The sequence below is a fragment of the Eptatretus burgeri genome, chromosome 16 (assembly GCF_056783735.1).
Source record: "Eptatretus burgeri isolate ZD-2024b chromosome 16, Ebu_testis_v1, whole genome shotgun sequence".
NCBI classification, from domain to species: domain Eukaryota; kingdom Metazoa; phylum Chordata; class Myxini; order Myxiniformes; family Myxinidae; genus Eptatretus; species Eptatretus burgeri.
Genome location: NC_140976.1, coordinates 43,848,854 through 43,862,298, shown reverse-complemented (window position 1 = coordinate 43,862,298; position 13,445 = coordinate 43,848,854). Strand labels below are relative to the sequence as shown.

At 45.0% G+C, this 13,445-nt stretch overlaps 1 protein-coding gene and 1 pseudogene across 5 annotated transcripts in view; one reads left to right on the top strand and one right to left on the bottom strand.

Moving 5' to 3' along the window:
* ATP7B (ATPase copper transporting beta) overlaps nt 1–13,445 on the bottom strand; it is an 84,345-nt gene that overhangs the window by 37,792 nt on the left and 33,108 nt on the right. For all 4 annotated transcript variants that reach the window (XM_085860669.1, XM_085860666.1, XM_085860670.1 and 1 more), the window contains exons 9-10: nt 9,758–9,834; nt 3,582–3,738 (exon numbers count right to left, since the gene is read on the bottom strand). In XM_085860669.1, coding sequence (XP_085716795.1) covers nt 3,582–3,738; nt 9,758–9,834 — 234 coding nt within the window. The remainder of the gene's footprint in view (nt 1–3,581; nt 3,739–9,757; nt 9,835–13,445) is intronic.
* Nucleotides 3,828–9,751, top strand: LOC147010989 (uncharacterized; annotated as a pseudogene). Its single transcript, XR_015052519.1, has 5 exons — nt 3,828–3,832; nt 6,027–6,663; nt 6,783–6,959; nt 7,068–7,221; nt 7,322–9,751. The product of XR_015052519.1 is annotated as an uncharacterized LOC147010989 (transcript).

Genomic DNA, 13,445 nt, shown 5'->3' with positions numbered 1-13,445 from the left:
GACACAGCTTGGCAATGACTGGGGAAAAGAAACGGTTAATCATACAGTGGCATGGTGAGCTTGAGGAACGGGTGAATGATGAGCAGGATGGTGCGAGACAAATGGCACTTTGTGATGTGCAATTAATGAATTCTAGCAAAATCCGATTCTGAGCATGGTACATGGAGAGTCGTCCCAAAAACAATGTAAGAAAGAAGAGATTAATGAAGTTAAGAGGCGAATGTGGAGAAAAATAGTTCCAAACATCTGGGAGAAGCACAAGTACAAAAGTGAACGAAGTTCCACGTTTGATTGTCAATATGTGAAGAACATCACTGTCAAAGTCATTGAACATAAACCTTTGAACCCTGAGCTCCTTTGACTTTCGGCTCCCCCACCCTGGGCTCCCTGGAGAAAAATATGCCCGCTCGGGAATACGGATGTTTGACGAGACTACTAGAGGCTGGTAAAACGGCTGCTAAGGTTTAAAGGGTTAAAATAAATGGCAGCCAAGGGGCGGTTGTTGGTGTTCGCCTTTCGGCTGCTCCTGTTAGGGGTCGCCACAGCAGATCATCCGTTATGATCCGCATTCTGATTTGGCACAGGTTTTACGCCAGATGCCCTTCCTGACGCAACCCTGGTCGCCTCTTACGACACAGGGATATGTGTTTCAAGTAGTACTAATATATTATTCAAGTAGTACTGGGCAGTACTACTTGAATAATCAGAAAGGTATAATTGCTGTCTTTCTTGCAGCTGATCAGGTAAATCGTTACTAATCGAAATTCAATCAATGCATCAACTAGTGGGGCACTCGGTAGAGCGCATACCTCCACCACGTAATGCCTGATCCACGAGAACATATCGGGCCCAACACATTTTTGAAATATTATGCTGTGCAGTACTATATCGTTTTTGGCCCTATCTCTCAATGGTGAAGAATCACTTTCAAAATTAAATAATTCTCGTATCCAGATGCGGTTTCGGATCTTCACCGAAATCGAATCAATTTGTCCTTGCCACACGCCCAACCTGTCCACCAAGTTTCATCCGAATCCGTCAGCAAGTTTTTCAGATATCCCACTATACATCAGTTTAGCTCGATTTCTCAATGGTGAAGAATCACTGAAAAAAACTTTATCAGATCCAGATCCGGATTCAGATCTTCACCGAAATCGAATCGATTCTTTCTTTTAACACACCCAGCGTGTCCACCGAGTTTCATCCTAATCCATCCCTAACCTTTTGATATATCGTGCTATATATCGGTTTTCGCCCTATCTCTCAATGGTGAAGAATCAGTTTAAAAAATTCTAGTAGTCGGATGCGGATCCGGATCTTCACCAAAATTTAATCAGTTTGTCCTTGTCACACAGCCAACCTGTCCATAGAATTTCATCCAGATGTGTGCACACCTTTTTGAGATATCCTGCACACAAACAGACAGAGAGAAAGGGGGTGAAACATAACCTCCTTCACCTTCGGTGGCGGAGGTAAAAAGGAAAGATGCCAAATTAACATGTTGACTCCTCGAATCGGCTCCGTTGCTAACGATGTGCAATGTGGGAACAGCGACAAGAACATAACACAATTACTGTTCGTTTCTTCCACTTTGGTATACATGTTGCAGATTCACCTGTTAAACGCTTATCGTCAACTTACAATCAGAAATTACAACTCTTGACATTGCCTAGCAACCCATTAGAATGTGAAGAATAGTTTTATTTCATAACTTTATAACCTCCACCACCAAAGGTCGAAGGAAAGAGGTTATGTTTTCAACCTTTCTGACTGTTTGTTTGTTTGTTTCCTTGTCTATCTGTGTGCAGGATATCTCAAAAAAAACTTATGGACGGATACGGATGAAATGGTGGACACGCTGGGTGGTATGACAAGGATAAAGCGATTAAATTTTGGTGAACATCCGGATCCAGATCCGGCGACGAGAACTTTATGCTCTTGAGGATCAGGCATTAAGTGGTGGAGGTATGCGCTCTACCGAGTGCCCTTCTAATTTTATGTTGTATTTACATGAAAAATGACGATAGCTGTAAACTGTTAAATTAAGAGCTCATTCTAATCACCGATTCTCGATTTACTCGAGTTATTTAGCTTCTTTCAGAATTAAACCAAAATCTAAATCATCAAATATATCAAGCCCTTTCACAATCCATATATTTAGATCCATCAAGTCATCACCATCCTCTGGTGACCATACGGCACTTCTTATTCTTGCATATAGCAGCTTAGCTGCTGGGATAGCTATCATTTCTTGGAAGCGTGACTGTCGCTGATGCAGTGCCCCTCTACCAGTACACACTGGTACTCATTTCGCCGACCTCGGAAGGATGACAGGCTGAGTCAACCCCCTGGTGTATTAATTCAGCGGTCAACGGGGCTTGAACTCAGGACCCGAGGATCCCAAGCCACCACCCGAACCACTGAGCCAACACCAGGCTACTATACGGCACTTGGAGATGACAGTCAAACTACGGTCGTGTGTCCGTGCTCCATCCATCATTAGCCTCCAGCACATGGATCTTCCAAGACAGCTTGGTTGCAGCCGTTACCCCATCCATCCTGCACATTTCCTCATGATGGCCTCACCACACATATTGAGAACAAGTCGGTGGAGAGAATGCACCCCTGTAGAACCGTTTATAAAATTCCAAACCATTCCCTCTCCCCACACTCTATTCTTACTGCAACTTCTTGTTGGACATATCAGGTGGTCCAGCATGCCCATTTCTCTCAGTATAATCCACATCATTCATGATCAACACAATCAAAAGATTTGCATTAATCTCTAAAAACAGAGAAGCACCTTTCTTTGATAGTCCCCTGCATTTCTCATGATCTGCTTCACATTTGCGATTTGATTTACAGTACCTCTTCCTCTTCTGAAACCTGCTTGCTCAACGGGCATTTCTCACTTCACGGAGTCTTCTGTTCTGTGTTGAATGGTCTTCAGTAATATCTTGCTGGCATGCGACATCAAGGCAGTGGTTCGGTTATTTGAACATTCTCTCGCAACCCCTTTGGCATCGATACCTGACTGCTTCCACCTTTTAGGCCATACAACCGTGCTCCAGATAGCCGTTAAAATTTTGATTGCCTCCTCCCCAAATACCTTAAAGAGTTCCATTGAAATTTCATTGGCACCTGGTCATTTTCCATTTGGCAGCTGTTTCGGGCCTCGACGTAACTCACAATCTCGCACTATTGGTTCTTGTTCATATATAATTGAACCCCCCCCGAACTTGTTGAGGCAGCAGGTTACAGATCGAGTCCCATGACAGGAGATGCTGCACGATCGGTGAGCATTGAGCATCGTCTCTGCTTTGCTCATCGCTGGTTCGGAGGAAGGTTACGGTCATGAAAGGATAAAACAAAGATGATTCTTCTGACTCTGAAATCAGCATCATAGGAATCAATTTTGTGATATATATATATATATATATATATATATATATATATATATATATATATATATATATATATATATATATATATATATACATACATACACCATTGATACAACACAGAGCGAGACAAATTCCAAATCATTATCAGCTGGCAAAATACCAAGAGGTTTAACATACCTGCAGAGGTGTACAAAGAAGGAACAATGTGAAGTTCATGACAGATAGGCCCGGTATGATGTTGGTCGGCTGACGGTCATTGTATACCATCGAATAAATCATCAGACCCATCACAGGCAAAATGCACACAAGGCTTATGAAGAATGATCTTCTCCATCTGCAAGTGGTAAACACAGCAAACAAAAGTCTCTCAAACTTCCTCACATGTTCCAACTCATCATTACAGACGGTTAACCAACAAGATTAATGCCGTGAGAAACACAACCCCCCACCCCGGGTTTTTGCAACAATATTCATCGAGTAGACGCATTCAAGACACGAAATCTGAAATCTGCCTCCGTGCTAATCGATCCCAGCAATTCCCCCGAAGGAAGGCAAAGTCCATCCGTCTGTCCAACAGCCCAGCTGCAGACAATTGCATTAACTACAACAAACTGCAGTCTTAATACTTCAACCCCCCCCCCCCTCCCCCACAATGAGCATTGTGTTCCAATGGCAAGATTGCGACAATTTTCATCCAAAAGCAAAACAATCATTACGTGGTGTCAAACATGAGGCACAATTCACACTGTAATGTCATTTATTTAATAAACATGCTCAATACAGGATGGAACACATAGTGGTTGATCAAAGTGATTGAGATGAACTGACAGACGGCAAGCATGTGCTGTACACCGTCGCATAATGAGAGGCGACATTAAAAAAAAAAAAGTACATATTTTTAAAGGAAAGGAATTGAAATGAGTGCATGACAGAATCGAATCATCATACAAGATCGATAAACATTTAAAATTTCCCCAACCAATGAAAAGTCTGACGCTCTGGTGTCCAGCGAGCATGCAAGCGATGCTACACAGCTACAGTCTGTGATGTAACAAGGTAGTCCCTCGTATACAGATCCCATTACATCTGAGAAACCAACAAACAAACAAACAAACAAACAAACATTCTCATTTTTAATTGAAAAGAAAAAGGAAAAGTGGTCTGGAAGAAAACCGAGAGGTGAAAAGTGATAGCTGGGTGAGGGGGAAGCCAGGAGCCAAATCAAAAGCATCACCTCTCGAGAGACGAGTTTGGATTTACGATCTTCTGATCGAACAAACGACGGTGTTTGGTTTTTCCCAAATTCACATTTAATATCTCGTTTATACAACTATTTTAATATCAGCCAGTAAGAAAGAAAAAAAAAACAGAACGGCACTCTTTGACGTCGTGACGTTGACCGATATGTCTCCACCCACATTACTACATCATTATACATGTACCAAGTATGATTTATATCGCTTCAGCTGTTCACAAGTATCACATTTTACCGGACTTGACATCTGACCTCTTGATGTCGAAATCTAATCAGTTCATCTTTGCATCATAACACTGTACATACTTATTCCAAGTTTTGTCAAAATCCCATCACTGGCTCACAAGTTCGAGTGCAAACAGAATTTTTACGCAACGGGACCTTTGACCTCTTGACCCCATAATCTAATCAGTTTATCTTTACATCATTTTACATACTTGTACTAAGTTTCACTGAGATCTCTTCAGCATTTCTTAAGTTATTGCGGGAACGAAAAACCTATCACGGACGCACGGACAACCCGAAAACACGATGCCTCCGGCGACTTTGTCAGCAGAGGCATAAAAAAGTGATGGATCTCATTGACAAAATCAATTAGTGGGAATTAATATGCCAAAATGTCATCAGCAAAACTTCATATATTCAGAACATCTTGCACATCCATCCCTCCATGGGGACCATACTCTGTGTGGAGCGTTGGTGCTGCCAAAGCAGTCTCCTTGGCTATTAGGCACAGTCCTGGACGGGTAGCCACTCCGACACAGCATAACAGCAAGCTGGCACTCATTTTGCCGACCTCAGAAAGATGACAGGCAGAGTCAACCCCACCTGGTATTAATTCAACAGAAAAGTGGGATTTGAACTCAGGATCCTAGGATCCCAAGCCCACCACCCTCACCATTAAGCCAACACCAGGCATATCTTTTTCACAATACATTTAAACCGGCACATTGAACCGACCAGAACAGGTGTATAGCGCTTTGTGAAGATGCGCTTCAGGAGGCTTGCAACCTGTAATGTCGATTCAATAAAGTTTCAACAGTCACTTTGAAGATCCTTCGCACATCGACGCCTGCTTGTCTCGAACGATCCGATCTCCTGACATGAAAACTTCTTCAATTGGCTTACCATGTCTCAATTGCCTCGGAACACCAATAGGCCGTGGGCTGTCCGCCGCTGTCGTTCCGTTTCGTTCCGTGAAAAGGGTGTGACTTATTTTCCCTGACAATTTGGTCTAAATTATATTTGCTGTAACGTGTAAAAAGTTCTCCATGTGAACAACGCCCAAGTCTGAACATTAATTACAAGTTACACGCACTATTTTTCAAAGTGTAATCGGCGATTAACTGCGTACGTTGGCCGAGAAGTCGGCCAGCTGGCGTAGCAATATCAGCTGCAACCAATCAGCAGGCGTATTTTTGTAAACACGGGTACTACTTGTACTGTCATGGCAGCTTCCACGTTGGCCTTATCTTCGTGATGTCCTGAGCACAATCCCAGGAGAAGTCGCCTTCATGTTGTGTTTTGCATCTGTCATCGGTACAAGAACAGAATGTGTGTCCATTAACTGAGGTTAGATGGGGGTAAATATCGCGAGTGCTTGGGAAAATGGCTACATTTACCCGGGGAAAGTGGTGACATCGCCTGGTCGCGTTATCACAGTCATGCTGGCATTGGCTTCACCGATATTCCACCGAGTGCTGGTTACCATCCGACGTGCTACAGACGGTTCACCAATAAAAAATAGACGGCTTGCGGGTAAGAAACGATGCTTGCACGCTTTTGAGAGAGCTACTGAAGTATCTGCAGTAGATGCTTCTGTTCAAAAGCCTTGTGTGCTGTCATCACCAAAGAAGAGTCTGCGATCAAGATCGGCATTGCCAATCTCTTCACAAGGCCATATCCTCCCACGTATTTGCATCATTTGCAAGAAAGAGTCACGTTATCTGAACCGAGTCCATGGGCCAAAGCGTGATAAACTAGTTAAAGCTGAAACACTCACAGCAGATACGTACCTAGCTATTTATGAGCTAAATCAAATTTGATCGTTTTGATTTGCCATTCTGGCTTTGTTAAAGAATAATTAATATTCTTCCCACATCTTAAGTCCTCAAATTATATTTCAGGACGTCTGATTGAAGCTGCCAAACTGAAAAAAAAGATGAAAGTGTATTGGTCCACACTGGGAGATCTGATTGTGTTGCTGCAGAAGTCAGTTACCATAAATTATGTTTTGTACAATACACAAGATTTCTCAGCAAGGACAGAGGGCCGGCAGTCGGTACGTCTCCAAGTGAAAGGTATGACTACATATCACATCAGTTGTGCGAAATAATTCTTTCTCATTTCTTCCTGTGGGACCTTATTTATTCAAACTGACGGATGAATCACTTTTACTTTTCTCACAGCACCTTGTATGAAGAAGCTTGCAGAATGTTGTGCCAACATGTGATACAGACAAGAATCATCAACAATGGAGAAGTATTCAGACTGACAAAACTTGTAGATACATTCACAAAAATGGTGAAAAAAACATCATGGTGTCATATTGTCAAATATGAGGTGAGTGTAGTTTGAGTCTGGATGCTTGCTCATGTTGCCATTTTACTGCAAAGTGTAAAGTTGTAAATCATGATGTGAATTTATATTTTATCCTTTCCAGGAATGATCGCATGAAATCCCTACTGATGCAGACATTCCCACAACTGATTTTTCATCAACCACCACGACGGAACACATCACTGCTGGTGTTTACAGACACTTTTACAGCAAAAACAGTGGCCAGTCAGTGTGCATCAGGATCATCAGACGGTAGTGAATCTGAGACAAGTGCTGCTGAAGTGAGTGACTGTGACATTGGCACTGATGCAGGTCCTTTATCCAGCCGACCAACCCGTCAGAGCAATGCAGTGCCCATATTAGGTCGGGAGATTGATGCTGATATTGTCCGCATTATTTATAATGCAGGTATGTTTCTCAAAGCAGAAGTGAATGAATCTCCTGGACTGTAGTGCCCTTGGCCACCTTTAGCATCTGATATTGGTCTATCTGCTGTCAAGGGCTTGGTCCCAGTAGCCTTATGCAACTTCTTAGCTTGGGTTGTTGGGCTAGTGATGAACCAGCCATTGAAGATTTTGTCCGCTTACTCGAGGATGTCGAGCTGAAAATATTTTCACTCTGCCAGGACATTATCCTGCTTGCATCCAAAGGTAAAAAACACAAACACCCAAATCTCTGTGTTTGGGTATGACCATTCGTCATTTGACAGGGTCATCCCAGTTACTGAACGTGATGAACAGATTTGGTCATTGTACATCACTGGAAACTGTTGTCCGTTATGAGACTAGCATAGCTGAACTACAGATCCAGCAGTCTGCTAATTCCATTCCCGCAGGTTTCTCTAGGCATGTGCCAACAACTATTGTTTCGGAATTGTGAGAATAGTTCGAAAACACCGACCGAAGAATTATTCGAAGGGGGGAAAGAACAGGACGACGACGCCGATGATGATGCTGATGATGGTTAGAAGAAAATAACTAATGCACGGATTCAGTATAACTAATTTCACATACCGTAGCTTTTTGTCGACATCCATCTTCCTAGTCCTTCCAGTAATAATCTAGTCGTGGCATGGCATTTCAGTGACGCATTGCCTTGATGTAGCAACTATTGTCTCTATGACAAATAACGTTCATTTTATAAGGTTCATTATCCATTCACTTAAGGCTCAGTAAACAAATCCTGAGGACCAATAAGGTTCCACCTTGCCATTGCGAGATATTGATAATTTTTGATTTGGTTTCCAACCGATGTGTGAATTTCCATTCCTGTTTCAGTGAGATTGACAGATTGTGATACATGGCTTAATCAGTCATAGGAAGATAATTAAGAATTAATTAGTAATTTTGTGAAGATGATTCTGTGTAGTCTTCCCTTCGCAGAATGTGGTGTAGGTTAGTTAACAGCTTCGCTGTTCACATTTCCATTTCTGTTTGCACAGAAAAAGTGTATAAGATGAAAATGTTATCCGTCTTTTAATGACGAAGTGCCTAATTACTGTCAGAGTATGATGGCGATAATCCATTAATGTTAAGTAAGCAGGTGGTTGTATCCGTGCGCGCAGTTTCAAATCTCTAAGTCAGTCGATGTGGAAGATGAAGCCTTGTCAATATCGAGATAATTGGTGATGATAAAAAGATTTGATCGCGCTCGGGCTAAAGTAACGATTTGCATTGTTTATATTTTCCACATTGGCCACCCCAGGACCACGATATTTCCTAAAGTGGAAGATAGCAGAACGTTCTGTGGTCTTCAGTCATTTCAGACATCTCGGTCGGTATTGGAGGTAGATACAGGCTCGTAAAAATGAAGAAATTCCTCAAAAATCGCTTTTTTTTCTGAATGATGCACTTTGTTGCAGTTTTCATTATCTTGACAATAAAGTGTTTACATGGTCGATACTTCTGATTCGTGAGCTATGTTGTTGTGTCTGACGCCCCCGTAGAGTTGAGCCTTTGGAGATGTATATTCGCTGAGATATACGATCGGCAAAATGGGGAAAAACGCCAAAATGCCACTTTTCACACCCTGGCGACCAACTTCGACAGCTCACTGTGCCTTATTGGGCTAAGATCTCGTGGAGAACTTTTGTCCTAATGTCCACCATACACGTGTCTACAAGCAGCCCAAAGTTCACCTCGCACCCCTTCCTCGGAACGAAAAGTGTTTTTAGGGCCTTTTCAGAGGAACTGCCCACGGCCTACAAAAGTAGCTGAAATCCGCTGGTGATCGGCCTTTAAGATTATGCTCCGCACTTTTGGAACTCTGTATCTTTGTACATTTGCTCTTTGAAGTCTCATCTTTCAGGTATAAACTGGAAGACTTCATTTCCTGTGGCATCATTAGCCCCCAGCTCAGGTGAGGGAAGGGAGACACGACTGGTGTTGTAACGATGATGGGGCAGGAGGCAAAGAAAAGTGCTTTTCTTAACCAAGGCTTAATGTTTGTTTATAATCATGTGATCGGACAACAATTCATCCTACGGTGGAAATGTCACGAGGAGTGTGCATTTCGGCGAGGCCCAGTTGAAATAAAATACCGTTTGATTTCATCAGAGTGTTCCAGGTGAGAAGCAGAGCAATTTTTCTTCATAAAAGATGCTCGAAAGCCCAAATCCTGCCACAACAGGCAAACAAAAATCAATCAATCAATACATTTCTTTAAAGCAGTGGTTAAAAAACAACAACAACAAAAAAACATGGTCATATGAACAAAACATATATGCAAAGCAAGAAATAAACAAGAAACAAAAAAAAAGCAAAGCAAGATATTGAACACAGACTCGACAGTGTATTGGTTTGGAGAGTCCGCTCCGAGTCTGTGAGGTCGGCGATCTGAACTTGACCCCTGCCGATTCATACCAAACATTATAAAAATGGTACGTGCTGCTTCCTTGCTGGACGCTCAGGATTAAAAAAAAAAGGATCGAGCACAGATAAGCAACCATAAGTTAGCAACAATCGTGCAGGCTATGATGGGCCTCATGGCCACCTCCTACATTGAAGATCCTTGTAAGGGAATTTGTATCATATTGTGACGTCCACGGGACTTGAACAGTCCCGCCAACGTAGAATGAGCCGAAACGATGGAGGCGATTTATTTGTTTATAACCCAAACATGGCGGTTCTAATCGCTCTACCGCAAACGGGACGAGGAAGGTGGCACGAGTAACTTTTCACTGAGTTGATGATGTTTATTTGTTTTTTATTATTACCATAAATAACAAGACTCGGCAAGAAGAGGGATCCGGGGCGATTCGACGGGATGGTGTGGGATCGGGCGTGGGGAAAAACACAGACAATTCCAATGAATATACAGTTCTCAATCCCTCTAAGGCGCCAAGCACACGCGCGCGCACACACACACACACACACACACACACACACACACACACACACACACACACACACACACACACACACACACACACACACACACACACACACACACACACACAAAACGTAGCTATCTCTGGTGGTCAGGCTGGACCGTGGTGTGGACGCAACTGTCCCTGGATCGGCGCCGGACGAGCCGGCCTTGCTCTCTCCAGGGGTGGGGGGGGGCAGGAGAAACCGCGGTGCTGTCGACCTCCTGGTCCTGGCCCAAGTCCGCCCACAGCCGCCAGGGAACCAGCTCCCGCGCCAAGCCACGAGCAGGAGAGGGAGGCAGGTCCGCCCGCCGCCCGACCCCGCACTCCGAGTCAGCAGAACCCCAGAGCCAACCGAGGTGAGGCACGAGGCTCGGCAAGGCTCCCAGGACACGATCAAGAGCACGACCGACTCAGCACAGCAGCCAGGACGCTCTCTGCCGCCACCGCTTCCACACCAAGAAAACACGATCTTTTGGTTGTAATCTTCTTCTTCTTCTTCTTCCTTTTCGACCCCGAACAGAACCTTTTTATCCTTCGTCCTCGTCACTCCCAATCGAGCCGTTTATTGGCCCACCGCCATCGCCTTCCGCCAATCGTGATCACGGGGCGGAGCCATCCGCTGCACTGTCCTGTGACGTCACGGCCAGTCTTCAGAGAATACCAAAAGGGGTTTACGCAGACACACTTACCCTAACCCGTGTCCCTATCTAATTAAGTGACATTTATCATTTCCCCCTTGAAGAAATGAACATTTACTACACAACTTATCACCACTGAATTGCTACTTATTACATCGAGATCCTGGTAAACTCGAACAGCATGGCATACCTAATTAAACATCCTAATTACCCTTTGAATGCATACCCCCCCCCCTCAAACGTAACACTGCCCCCTCCTCTGGTACCGCAGCTCCTGCAAGGTATATCACAGGCGCTACCGTACCAGCCTTAACACTTACTGACTCACACCTAATTAACCTAACGAAATAAAGTAGGAGGGGCAATGGGCAGCGAGTCGCAGCTAACTTACCTATCCTGCTTAATGTACTACCCCCTTATGGCCTTATCTTCGCCTAAACAATCATTCGTTTTTTTATTTTATTTTATTTTACTTTATTTCATCAGAGCACTGAGCGAAGTTGCACTCCATACTCCGGATCATCGCTCTTGCCCAGCACTCTTCCAGTGATCTGGGGAGGGGAAACAAAAGGTTCCACAAAAACACAACACTTATACTTTACGTTCCTACTCTAAGCCTTAACGACACTATTCACAGGATATTTACACTTGACCGCCTCCCCCAGTGGATGCTAATAGACCCAGCGTTACTGGGGGAGCCAATTTTCAAATTTGCTTGCCCCAAAACGATGCGGACATCATGCCCTTGCTGCACATGTCAAGTTGTGCGGGATCGAGTGGGACTCACACATCTGCACAACACTCACACCATGGTCATCATCACATTTCTAGGTCATGGTCCTCATTTTAATCATGCAGGCTGAATCCCGTCATGGCCGTGGGGTGGGTTACCACAAGATGATGGGGGCATCTCAGGTGCAACCATGCCCACAGGTAAGCTTTAGTCCAACCCGGACGCTTCTCCGCCCCGCTCCCTTTGATTCCCTCCCCCCTGGTAGCCATCAGCTCTAATCCCGTACAACACTCTGGAAGGGGTCTCACTGGCTCCTCTGGCCTTCCTGGGTCGCCAAGGTCCTACCCGCCTTGGTCGCCCAACCAGACCCTCTCCCAGTTGCCTCCAGACACTGTCACCATTAGCCACCAGGTGGTGAATCTCCTTGAAGGGGGCCGCAATTCACGCTCACCGTGAGCTTCAGCAATCCCTGTGGACAAGCACATCATCCCCACCCACAAAACCCACTCCCCCACCCCATCGGCCTTACATGTGACACCTGCATTTCTCACACTTCACCGACCATGACCTTCCCTGTTACCACACCATGTCCAATAAAAATCAATGTGTGCACCATACATTTCACTTCTTAACTTGAAGCAAGTCACACAGCACTTCTCACCCGATCCACGCACCAGCCATTGGATAGCCACTTGTGCCCGCTTTGTTACCAATTACCCACTGTCCCGATTGTCACTCTAAAACCCAGCAGAACTTACAAACCCATGCCAATTTTCCCACAATTCATTTTTTTCCACCAAAGGAGGGCACTTCGCCACAATCTCAGCAGCCGAGCATGGCCGTATATGCTCAGCCCAATCTAGTCTCCCCAACCCCCGACAGTGATTTCCGGACTCGACCTATGTAAGGGCACCTCGGATAGACCTGGCGGTTCAGCAGGAGGATTCATCCTCTGAAGCATTTGGGTAATGCCAATTTCTCCCAGCCCCCCTCCCTGATCCTGGATCTCCGCCTGTCGGATCGTCACCGATGGCCTCTCTGGAACCCGACCCGGCCGACTCCACGAGGCCAGCCTGGCCGCGCACTCGGCCGCTCGGTGAACGGTGGGTGGATCCTGTAACTCCACTAGCGCTCGGACCTCAGGGTCAGGAAGAGCAGCTAAAAATTTCTCCAGTGCCAGTCTGTCCCATGCCTCCACTGTAAGGTCCCGATACGCGATCCTGACTGATTGGTAAATGTACTGTGCCAGCTCCTGCACTGTCTCACCCGGCTTTAATCTGCGGTGCTGGAGCTGAGCCCGCACCAGATCACAGTTTGCCGCGAACCCAAACCGACGGCTCAACGCCTCGCAAATGTGGGAGCTGGTCAACATCCCCTCCGCGATCACGTTTAACACGGCTGCGGCTGGTCCCCGCAACGTTGCCACCAAATTCCCTGTACGTTCCTGCTCATTCCACCCGTTTAGTCGGGATTATGCACTCAAATT